Genomic DNA, 12,108 nt, shown 5'->3' on the forward strand with positions numbered 1-12,108 from the left:
CTGGGAATGCCTTGAGGGCAGGAGCCTCTTGCTTACTGCTGTAGCCCAGTGCCTAGCATGCTGCCTGGCACACCGTGTGTACCAGATATGTATTTAATAAATGACTTACAGAGGGGAAGACGCCAAGGCACTTTCAGATAGAAAGGCCGGGATAAAGATTTCAGATAGGCCAAGATGTTGAATTAACAGACTCACATTCAAAACCAACAAAGATACTAGAAGTTTTCTAGGGAAAGAAAACAGAGATGCACGTGATTTGGGAAGATATTTCAAGCTGACTCACCATAGGAGAAGGTGTCTGGCATGGGAACCCCATGTCCAGCCAGTTCTTGGAACGTCCAGAATTTGTTGATGCAATTTAAGATGCTCTGTGGGCGATTGACCAACCGGCAGCCCAGCTTCTCCAGGTGTCGCAGGACAGTGATGTCACTGTCTGACTGCACTGAGGGTGTGGGTACCCGCACAAGCACTACATCCGGGAAGGTGGTGAGGGCCTTCTGGTTTAACTGGAGGCCTGCAATTCAAGGACAACAGTGAGTGCTGTGCCTGCTATCATTTAGTCCACCAGAAGAAATGGTTCCAACAGACTCTTCAAGACTGAACCTAGCAGGAACAGAGCCTCAAAAAATGGCCCTCTGGACATCCTGGTGTACAAAGAAACTCTATAGGCAACCCTATATGCCAAACAAATGGGCAGAGCATGATCATGAGGAAACACAAAGGAATGAGCAGAAACAAAGCATATCAAGAATAATCTAGGTTAAAAGAATCCACAGGAGATATATAGTCACCTTTCTTCCCATAGGACAAATATGACTCAAAGTGTGGTGGCTTGGGAGGCTGAAGGCTTAATGAAAAGGAAATAGTTTAACTTACTTCAGGAATTCCTACCACTCTTTTATATCTGATTGGAATATTATATAGCCTTTTTTTTTTTTTTTTTTTTGAGACAGGGTCTTACTCTGTCACCCAGGCTGGAGTACAGTGGCACGATCTTGGCTCACTGCGACCTCTGCCTCCCAAGTTCAAGTAATCCTCCCACTTCCAACCCCCCCATAGCTGGAACTACAGGCATGCACTACCATGCCCGGCTAATTTTTGTGTTTTTCGTAGAGATGGGGTTTCGCCATGTTGCCCAGGCTGATCTCACGCTCCTGAGCGCAAGCAGTCCACTCGCCTCGGCCTTCCTAAGTGTTGGGATTATAGGCATGAGCCACTGCGCCCAGCTATGCAACCATTTAAATGATTTTATCAACATAATGCACAAATGTCAATGTTAAGTGAAAAAACAGGATACAAAATTATAAATAATGCATTATGACCTCAACTATATAAACAGATACAAGTTGGGAACAGCTAGAGGAAATACACCAACATCTTAACAGTAGGTAATGGAATTACAGGTAATTTCTTCTTTATATTTTATACTTATCTGTATTTTCCAAAATTTCTCCAAGTACTTATTACTTTATAACAAAAAAACTTTCTGAAAAATCCATCTACTAAAAATCAGTTCAATTCAATATCAAAGAAAACTAGAATGCATCCAAAGACAACCGATCCACTTCGCAGACGTGATGCTATATTCCACTGGGTTAAATAGGAATATTAACTTGAAGTGAAGACTCAGAAGAACATGAGCACAGTCTTCAAGCTTCTGAAGGGCTTCAGTGCAGAAGAATTACTTGGCTTGTCTTCTATAACTCCAGGAGATAGAGATATCCGTAAGAGCATTATTTTGTCTGTTCACTGATGGATCCTCAGCACCTAGAATAGTGCCTGCTGCGTGGTAGGCGCTCAATGTTTGTTGAATTGAATAGAAGTTACAGGGAGATGGATCTGGGCTCAACAAAACGGATCCTTTTCCACTCCCTTAGGATGTAAGGGCCAAGGCTCATCACTCAAGGATGGTATAAGACAGCATGTAAGGGTAAGATGGGTTCACAGCAACTCTCTTGGTCCCTCCCAGTCCTGACATCCTATGGCTTGTATTACTCTAAGTCATTATCTAGGTCTCTATGGTGTACCCAGAATCTGGTGATGGAATGATGCAGACAGGATATGGAATGAGAAGGGCAATGAGAAGCTAGTTCAAGGAATTATACTTGGTCTGCTCTAATTAACCTTAAAGGAATCTCTAAAATGCTCTAAAGAATATATGATATTATTTTATTTTTTAGAGACAGGATCTTGCTGTCACCCAGGATGGAGTACAGTGGTATGATCACAGCTCACCACAACCCCTAACTCCTAGGGTCAAGCGATCCTCCCACCTCAGCCTTCCAACTAGTTGGGACTACAAGTGTGCACCAGCATGCCTGGCCAATTTTTAAAAAAATTTTGGGGAGATGCAGTCTTGTTATGTTGCCTAGGCTGGTCTCAAACTCCTGGTCTCAAGTGATCCTCCTGCCTTGGCCTCCCAAAGTACTGCGATGACAGGCATAAGCCACTGTGCCCAGGCAAAAAAAAACCTTTAAAACACAATTTACAGAGACACTTTATAGGCTTTAACCCAAAGCACCTTCTATTTCGTAAGTGATATTATACTGCATAACCACATAATTCTAGGGGGAAAAGGGTGCTAATGAAGTTACAATTTCTCCACCAGGTGATGAATAATATCAATACAAAAACTCTAAGCACAAAGATGAAAACAAAACACCCACAAAACTATTCTACGGCTCTGAATTGCACCCTTTCCCCATGCTAGGAGATATTTCACTGATTAAAAGGGGAGGCGTAGGTACAATCATTACAATAAACTGTTTTTTGTACTTCCACTGATCGTGTGAATCCAAGGAACTGGAACCTAATTCTCAGGGATGATTTATGAAGAGCATCCAAGTTATCTTCACTTTGCCATCAGAAAACTGTATCACTTTTAGATGCTTTTACTATTCTTTGAAAAATTCCATTGCCACTTACAGCCCTTGGGGGAAATAATATGAAAGGTAAAAGTAAACCATGTGTAGCAGCCTCAAAAGTGGTTGGAGAAAAAAGAAAAATATTCAAGTGGCTTAAGATAGTAAATACAGAACACCCAGGACAACATTACACAGTCAGATAATGTATGTGAAAATGCTTTGACAACTATAAAATGCTATACATATGCAAGGCACTAGCATTCTTACTACACAGACATTCTACTAAGCAAAGTAGGGACAATTTATGGAGATTTTTACCACCTCACAAGAAAAACAGCTCTACAACAGAAACATGACCTAGAGAAACAAGAAGCAGCAAAAACGTCTGGCTTTCAAATCCCAACATGAGACCACAGACAAACAAACTTCTAAATGGGAAGAAAAGAATTCAATCATTTCTGGAAATACCAACCACAAGTGGACAGAGACAACTCAGCCTCAACGAGCAGATTCACATAGACCTAGGAAGTCTTACCAGGACTTCATTTCTCTTCTCCAAAGGTAAATCTTTGGGCCTGGCTCATTCCAACTGAAGCCTTTAATAAATGAAGAATGGAATGGGTTAAAGTGTAGCCTAAAAGGCTCTACTAAGCAGTTAGACAGGTCTTGTGCATGCTGGCTGTCCAGCCCTGTGCAGAGAGGGACGTGACAGGTTTAGGGACACAGTTGCAAAACTAATCACAATCTTTGCCCACTGACACAGCTCTGACTTTTTTTTTTTTTTTTTTTTTTTGAGACGAAGTTTCACTCTTTTTGCCCAGGCTGGAGTGCAATGGCGTGTTCTCGGCTCACTGCAACCTCCACCTCTCAGGTTCAAGCGATTCTCCCACCTCAGACTCCCAAGTAGCTGGGATTACAGGTGCCTGCCACCACACTCGGCTAAATTTTTTTGTATTTTTAGTAGAGACAGGGTTTCATCACGTTGGCCAGGCTGCTCTCCTGACCTGTGATCCGCTTGCCTTGGCCTCCCAAAGTGCTGGGATTACAGGCGTGAGCCACTGCGCCTGGCCCTAGCTCTGACATTCTTGCCATGGGCAACTTCACATGCCCCCTACTCTTTGCCATTGTCACTGCCATCATATTTCTAGTAGTAGGAGACAAGCAGCAGCTGCTCATAGTGGCTTCAGTGGGAGCAACAGTTCTACACAGCCATGGCCAAGGACAATTTGGATTTAAGGCTGGCCCTTGGCAAAACTGTCTGTAAATTTTGAGACTTTAACCACGTAAGCAATCTCCCTCTCACCATTAACATCTCCGCTCAGGAAAGGACCTAATGAACCTAATACAGGATGGAGCTTAATCTATCACCTTTCCCAGGATCCTTAACATTTCCGCTGCAATCTACGGACCTCAAGTCAAGGGAATGAAGAGCTGATGCAGGATACCAGGAAGGACAGGGCTCTGCTTGGTTGCTGGTCAACAGAAGGAAAGCCCTCAACACTCAGAGGCTCATGCCCGCCAAGCAGAGACTCCATGTGATTGAATACCCTAGTGCTCTTAGGTATCACCTTAACTTGGGGAGAGGGAGAGGGAGCTGAGTTGTTTCTGGAATATTTTGGGGTCTCCCAGACTCATGGGTTGGGCTTGAGATTTATTATGTTTAGCCTCAAACCACTTAAAAAAAACTAAAATGACCACTCTATCCCCAAACAGGTCAATAAAATATTAGTGGAAAAAAGATCAGCCCTCAAACAAGTTAGGACAGTGACCAATTGCCAACCCAGTTAAAATCAACTTTTTGAAACCAAAATAATATTTTCTCTATATTCTAAAAAAGAATAATCTACTTTTGTGGGTAATTGTCTTCTGATTTCCTTTTGAATTCTCTATTTATATTTGGAAATATTTTAATGTATTAAAAACAAGATAGAAAACCAGGATAACTTTTCCCAAAGAACAGAGTCTGTTTTTTCTAACTCATATATTGGGTTCAATTAAATTCTACATGACTAGGCTGGACACAGTGGCTTTCGCCTGTAATCCCAGCACTTTGGGAGGCCAAGGCGGGTGGATCACCTGAGGTCAGGTGTTTAAGACCAGCCTGGCCAACACGGTGAAACTCTGTCTCTACTAAAAATACAAAAATTAGCTGGGCGTGGTGGTGCATGCCTGTAATCCCAACTACTTGGGAGGCTGAGGCAGGAGAATCGCTTGAACCCGGGAGGCAGAGGTTGCAGTGAGCTGAGATCGCGTCATTGCACTCCAGCCTGGGCAACAACAGCAAAACTCCGTCTCAAAAACACAAAAAATTTTTCATAACTAGACTTACGTATTTGTATGTGCAATAGTGAAGAAATGCACTTTATGATAAAGAGGAATAGCTTCAGCCACGAACAAATCTTTACTGGAAAGCAGAGTTCTAAAACTTAACCATTCTCAACGATCACACCAATAGAGGGAAACAGAGGCATGGATAATAAAAGGTGCTATAGCTCAGATTAGAATTCGGACAAGATTTTTATTGGGCATCTATTGTTTTAGGTTATTTGCTAAGAACTTTCACATATTATCTCGTTTAAATTAAAGGTGCCTTACAATACAGATCCTTGGAACAGATTTGACTATAAATGTCTTTGCATTTACACAAAGCCGATACATAAGTCATCACCCTCCAACCTGTGCACGCATGTCACTCACATACGTGAGCACACGTGTGCATCCTTGGATTCACTAAAGAAAGCTTCAATACTAAATGGATGTCTGGTACGCCAGAAAAAACCTTCATGTACAAAACAAGCAGAAAAATTAAGAAAACAGCAGGAAACTGAAGCATGATAGCAACCAAGGACCCCACTTACGGTAGCTTTTAGAACCATTATATTTGAGCAGGATCATGTAACAGTGGCTGGCAGTGAAACTCTGAAAGTTACCAGAAAGGAATCAACTATATAAATAACATGAGTAGGCCAAGCGCAGTGGCTCACGCCTGTAATCCCAGCACTTTGGAAGGCAGAGGCAGACAGATCACCTGAGGTCAGAAAATCGAGACCAGCCTGGCCAACGTGGTGAAACCCTGTCTCTACTTAAAATACAAAAATTAGCTGGGGGTGGTGGCAGGTGCCTGTAATCCCAGCTACTCGGGAGGCAGAAGAATTGCTTGAACCCGGGAGGCAGAGGTTGTAGTGAGCCAAGATCGCACCATTGCACTCCAGCCTGGGGGACAAGAGTGAGACTTTGTTTCAATAAATAAATAAATAAGATAATCTACTTAGCACTTCAGATTATCTTGTGTTATGAGGAAGATGTGTTATCCAAACATGACTTGGTGCACTTCCATCAGTTTCTACCTTTCCCCTTATTTCTTCCTATCCCACCCACAGCATTTTTTTGTAAAACAGTTATTTTTATTCTTAACAAGTAGATGCCACACCCCTCCTCCTTCCCTTTTAAAGTTCTTTGTGACAATGCCGAAAGAAATCTCACCTCCACCTCACTAAAATGCACAGACATTTATGTGGCCATTTTCTCTTTTCACTAACTGTGATTTTGAGGTGATTTAATTCAATTCAACATTTACTGAACTGGTTGGTATGACTCAAACACACTATTAAGCAGGAATACAAAGTTGAGTTAGACAGTCTCTGCCTACCAGGAGATTATAGTCTCCTCACAGAGAAAGATAGAGACATAAATTAAATACTCATTTTTTTCACTCATGAAACACATTTATTGTTTCACATATTCATTCAGTGCATATTTATTTAGCACCTACTTTGGGTCAAGCCCTGAGAAGCTCAATCAGACAAGTATTTAAGTGCAAGTAGTCTATTTGGATAGTAATTTCAGGAAACGTTGGGAGGGGGATAGAAAAGGGAATGAGGCAAACAAAACATACTTTATCAAGTGAGTTACCACCTCTCAGCAACCAGAGCTGAATTCTGCTGAGGAACTCTAGGAAATGGCTTAGTACATGCACTTCAGCTATTCCACCTGAAAGGCCAGGCAGTTGATGATTTCAAGTTTTTATTTTGAGACAGGGTCTTGCTCTGTCGCCCAGGCTGGAGTGCAATGGCATGATCTCGGCTCACTGCAACCCCTGCCTCGCGGGCTCAAGTGATTCTCCCGCCTCAGCTTCCTGAGTAGCTGGGACTACAGGCACAAGCCACCACGCCTGGCTAATTTTTGATTTTTTGTAGAGACGGGTTTTCACCATATTGCCCAGGCTGGCGTCGAACTTCTGAGCTCAGGTGATCTGTCTGCCTCGGCCTCCCAAATTGCTGGGATTTCATAAACTCATAATGTCTACCTCTCAGGGTAGGAGCCACCAGGCCCAGCCAATTTCAAGTGGTTTACACATCAACTCAGTTTTTGGTTAAGGCTGCTCCAGGGGCATGGTGTTAATTTCCTGACCCTTCTGGCTTGCAATACATGTGTGGGCAACATGGGATCCTGTACCAGACAAAGCCCTCTGACAGGTGCAGGTGCTGGTAGTCAGAAGCCGGGCCCTGGTGCAATCAAATGGTGAAAGCCAAAGGGACTGACAGGGAAGGAACAAGCACTGTCTTAAGGGCTGGGCATGGGAGTTGAGAGGTGTGAGTAAAACAAACAACATCCCTGGAATTTAAGACAGACAACACACAGTTGTTATTAATGCTATCAATGTTCTGTGCAGAGCACCTGGGTCTCGTGGAGCCGCGGGAGAGAGAGGAGACTGACTGTAACACAATGTGCTAAGTGCTCCAACAGACCTGCATCAGGGTCCAGGGAGAGCAAAGGAGGAAGGAGCAGTTAGGATGATTATCTCTGCCTGGGGAAAAAGAAAAATCAAGGAAAGTTTCAGAAAGAAAATGTTGACTCCTCGTGCCTCTAAGCTCTGAAGAAATGTTGAAAACTAATAAATTCATAATCTCCACCTCTCAAACAAATCAACAGTAAGACATTGCATCTTATAGGCACTGAGTTCAAGAATGTCTCGGCTAAAGTAACTCCTTGGAAAGGCCCTTCAAGAAGTTGAAACAACATGAGATGAAAGGTAATTTGGCAAAGTGGATACAGTATTGGCCTTCAAATCAGAGTCCTGATTTATTTAGCTGCTATCATTCAGCTTGGCAAGACACAAAAATCTCTTCGGTTCTGTCTCCTCTTCTATAAAACGGAAAGGCCCCAGAACCTGGCAAAGCTTCCTCCCTCATCTCCCTTGCCACCTCACAACATGATTTTTCTTCAGCTATGAAGACAAAGCTCAGCAAGTCCTTCTCCTCTGTTCATATCAGTCATCCAAGTCTCTGTCTCTGATGCCACATCATTTCCCTGGACTCTAGACCCCACATGGCTCTGACACTGCCTTTTCTTTTTTTTTTTTATTATACTTTAAGTTCTAGGGTACATGTGCACAACATGCAGGTTTGTTACATATGTATACATGTGCCATGTTGGTGTGCTGCACCCATCAACTTGTCAGCACCCATCAACTCGTCATTTACATCAGGTATAACTCCCAATGCCATCTCTCCTCCCTCCCCACAATAGGCCCCGGTGTGTGATGGTCCCCTTCCCATGTCCAGGTGATTTCACTGATCAATTCCCACCTATGAGTGCGAACATGCGGTGTTTGGTTTTCTGTTCTTGCGATAGTTTGCTGAGAATGATGGTTTCCAGCTGCATCCATGTCCCTACAAAGGACACGAACTCATTGTTTTTTATGGCTGTATAGTATTCCATGGTGTATATGAGCCACATTTTCTTAATGCAGTCTGTCACTGAGGGACATTTGGGTTGATTCCAAGTCTTTGCTATTGACACCGCCTTTTCTCATTCCACCCTCCACCTCTTCCTATCTCCACTCTGCCCTCTGAAACTCAATGGGCAGAAAATTCCCTTACCCTCAACCTTTTCCATGTGCCTTCCCTTCACCTTCCTTCTTTTTCTGAGTCCAGCTTGCACCCTGTCTCTCACCAATGGCACTGCTTCCCCAACAGCCCTCTAAGTTGTGGCTGTTTTCTCCCCTCTTGCCACAGATTACTGGGCCTAGATATCCTCCTTGCTCCTGACTGCAATTACCAGATCATTCTGCCTTCTCTCCTCCCTAAAATATCCAGCCTGAATCTCATCAGGCCACACAACACATCACCCCTTCTTGTGCAAGTCGTCTACAGAGCCCAGGTCACTCCCTCTCTTCTTGAAGCTTTAGCTCCTTACTCCCACACTGTCAGAAATATTGGTGCTTTCCATGTCCCTATGAAGAATCCTTTCAATGCCAAGGACTCTCAATGTCTTGACCTCCTTTTCTCCAAAGATCTTCTCCACCATCCCACCTCAGCTACCACTCCTGGTTACATTCCAGACTTTGTGCAAGAATCTTTATTCTAATCTCCAACCACTCCTCCTAGCTTTCCAGCTTGCTTCCTCTAGTACTACATATTGACCCAGCTATGCATTGACCCCACAAGAAGCTACCATCCATGGGTACCACCATCTTTTCACTGTCCCTCCCTTCATATCTTCAACTTCCCTTCTTATCCTATTCAAACTCCATAGGCAAGCACCATGATCACTTCCTGCATATACCCTCAAATCCTTGCACCCACTTAGTGTTTAGGTAAACCACTACTCTGGTCAGACCGATCCAATCCTCTACTTCATGTCCCTCCTTTGTAATGAAACATACCTAGAGAAAATACACAAACCTGCTGACTTGTCTCAAGGGCACCCTTAATGTCTGGTAATCATTATACTTCCCTAGTCCCTTCACTCAACCTCAACACTATTTCACACTTTCTCTTCTTATCTTACACCTTTATTACTTTGTCCCATCTTCTCATTCTTCCTATCTCAATGTGAAAAATTGAAGCAATCAGAAAAGAACTTTTCTGTAAGTTCCCACTATCACATCTATCCACCCACCTGCACCTGTGACATACAGATTACCTTCTCTGTTCTTATAATGGCTGAACTATCCTTACTCCTAGCTTAGACCAACCCCTCCAAATACGTGGTAGATCCCAGCCCTTCTCAGTCGCTTAAAGCACTGCTCCTGCCATTTGCCTGTCTCTCCTACATCACCAATTTCTCCCACTGTATTAGATCATTCACGACAACACACAAATGTACCGTTATGTATCCCTTCTTTATGAAAAGTCTCTCAGCTGGGCACAGTGGCTCACGCCTGTAATCCCAGCACTTTGGGAGACTGAGGCGGGCAAATCAATTGAGTTCAGGAGTTCGAGACCAGCCTGGCTAGCATGGTAAAACTCCATCTCTACTAGAAATACAGAAATTAGCCGAGTGTGGTGGTGGGTGCCTGTAGTCCCAGCTACTCAGGAGGCTGAGGCAGAGGTTGCAGTGAGCCGAGATCGCACCACCACACTCCAGCCTGGATGACTGAGCGAGACTCGATCTCAAAAAAAAAAAAAAAAAAAACAGGAAAAGAAAATCCTCTCAATCCTGTCTCACTTTGGGCTCCCATCCTGTTTTTCACCTTCACCTTCCCTTTACAACAAAACTCCTAGACTATTTAGATTCACTCTTTCCTACCACTTACCTGAAACTGCTCTTCCTGGGGCTGCCAATGCTACATGCACATGCTAAATCAATTCTCATTCCTCATCCGACTTCATCTACCAGCAACTTTTTTTTTTGAGATGGAGTCTCGCTATGTCACCCAGGCTTAAGTGCAGTGGCATGATCTCTGCCCACTGCAACCTCTGCCTCCCAGGTTCTAGCGATTCTCCCACCTCAGCCTCCAGAGTTGCTGGGATTACAGGCATGCACCACCATGCCTGGCTAAATTTTTTTACTTTTAGTAGAGACAGGATTTCACCATATTGGCCAGGCTGGTCTTGAACTCCTGACCTCAAGGGATTCACCTACCTTGGCCTCCCAAAGTGCTGGGACTATAGGCAAGAGTCACTGTGCCTGGCTTATCAGCAACATTTGACATGATCTGATCACATCTTCCTTCTTGAACAACTTTCTCCACTTGGCTTACAGGACACCCACTCTCCTGGGTTTCATTTTTTTTTTTACTCAGGATTCTTTGCTAGTTTCTCCTACTCACTCTGCCCACTAAGCACTGGAGCTCAGTCTCTGAACCCTTCTCTATCTATAGTCACTCCCTTGATAGGAGTGTAAAGGTGCTCCTAGTTTGATAGCTCCAAGCCAAGCCTTTCTCCTGAATCCCAATCTTCCTATATAAATGGCTACCTGACATATCCCCTTGGATGTTTAATGTGCAACTCACACTGAGTTCTGATATTCATCACCTGCCAAACTTATACCTGTCTTCCTTTCCATATCAGCAAATATCATATTTTATTCTTCCAGCTTCTCAGGCCAAAAACTTTGGAGTCCTCCTTGACTAGTCTTTCCTGAACACCCAATATCTGATCCAGTAGTAAAATCCTGATCACTTTGTCTTCAAACTATGCCTGAAGCCAGTCACTTTTCACCTTCTCCCCTGAAATCCTTCTAGCCCAATAATTTCTTCTCACCCGAAATGTAGCAATAACCTCCTAAGCAACCTCCCTACTTCTGCACTTGGTCCCTCTGGTCTATTCTCAACAGCATAGCCAGAATGGCTCCGTGACCCATTAGGCAGATCATGTCATTTCTCCGATCAAAAGCTTTCAGTGGAGGCTGGGCGCAGTGGCTCACACCTGTAATCCTAGCACTTTGGGAGGCTGAGGCCGATGGATCACGAGGTCAGGAGTTCAAGACTAGCCTGGCGAAGATGGTGAAACCCCATCTCTACTAAAAATACAAAAATTAGCCGGTATGGCGGCATGTGCCTATAATCCCAGCTACTTGGGAGGCTGAGGCAGAGAACTGCTTGAATCCAGGAGGCGGAGGTTGCAGTAAGCCGAGATCATGCCACTGCACTCCAACCTGGGTGACACAGCGAGACTCTGTATAAAAATAAAATAAAATAAAATAAACTTTCAGTGGGCCAGGCACAGTGGCTCATGCCCATAATCCCAGCACTTTGGGAGGCCAAGATGGGTGAATCACTTGAGGCCAGCATTTCGAGACCAGCCTGAACAACATGGCAAAACCCTGTCTTTACTAAAAATACAAAAATTAGCTGGGTGTGGTGGCGTGTGCCTGTAATCCAAGCTACTAGGGAGGCTGAGGCAGGAGAATGGCTTGAACCCAGGAGGCAGAGGTTGCAGTGAGCTGAGATCGCACCACTGTACTCCAGCCTGGACAACAGGGTGAGACTTCATCTCAAAAAAAAAAAAAAAAAAAA

The 12,108-nt window shown here is 43.9% G+C and overlaps 1 protein-coding gene across 1 annotated transcript in view; it reads right to left on the minus strand.

Moving 5' to 3' along the window:
• The window catches only part of RIMKLA (ribosomal modification protein rimK like family member A), a 42,497-nt gene that overhangs the window by 22,952 nt on the left and 7,437 nt on the right, over nucleotides 1-12,108 (minus strand). Inside the window, exon 2 of the mRNA XM_017873229.1 lies at nucleotides 284-514. Within this exon, the coding sequence (XP_017728718.1) occupies nucleotides 284-514 (231 nt within the window). The remainder of the gene's footprint in view (nucleotides 1-283; nucleotides 515-12,108) is intronic.

The sequence above is a fragment of the Rhinopithecus bieti genome, unplaced genomic scaffold (assembly GCF_001698545.2).
Source record: "Rhinopithecus bieti isolate Rb0 unplaced genomic scaffold, ASM169854v2 scaffold_6907, whole genome shotgun sequence".
NCBI classification, from domain to species: Eukaryota; Metazoa; Chordata; class Mammalia; order Primates; family Cercopithecidae; genus Rhinopithecus; species Rhinopithecus bieti.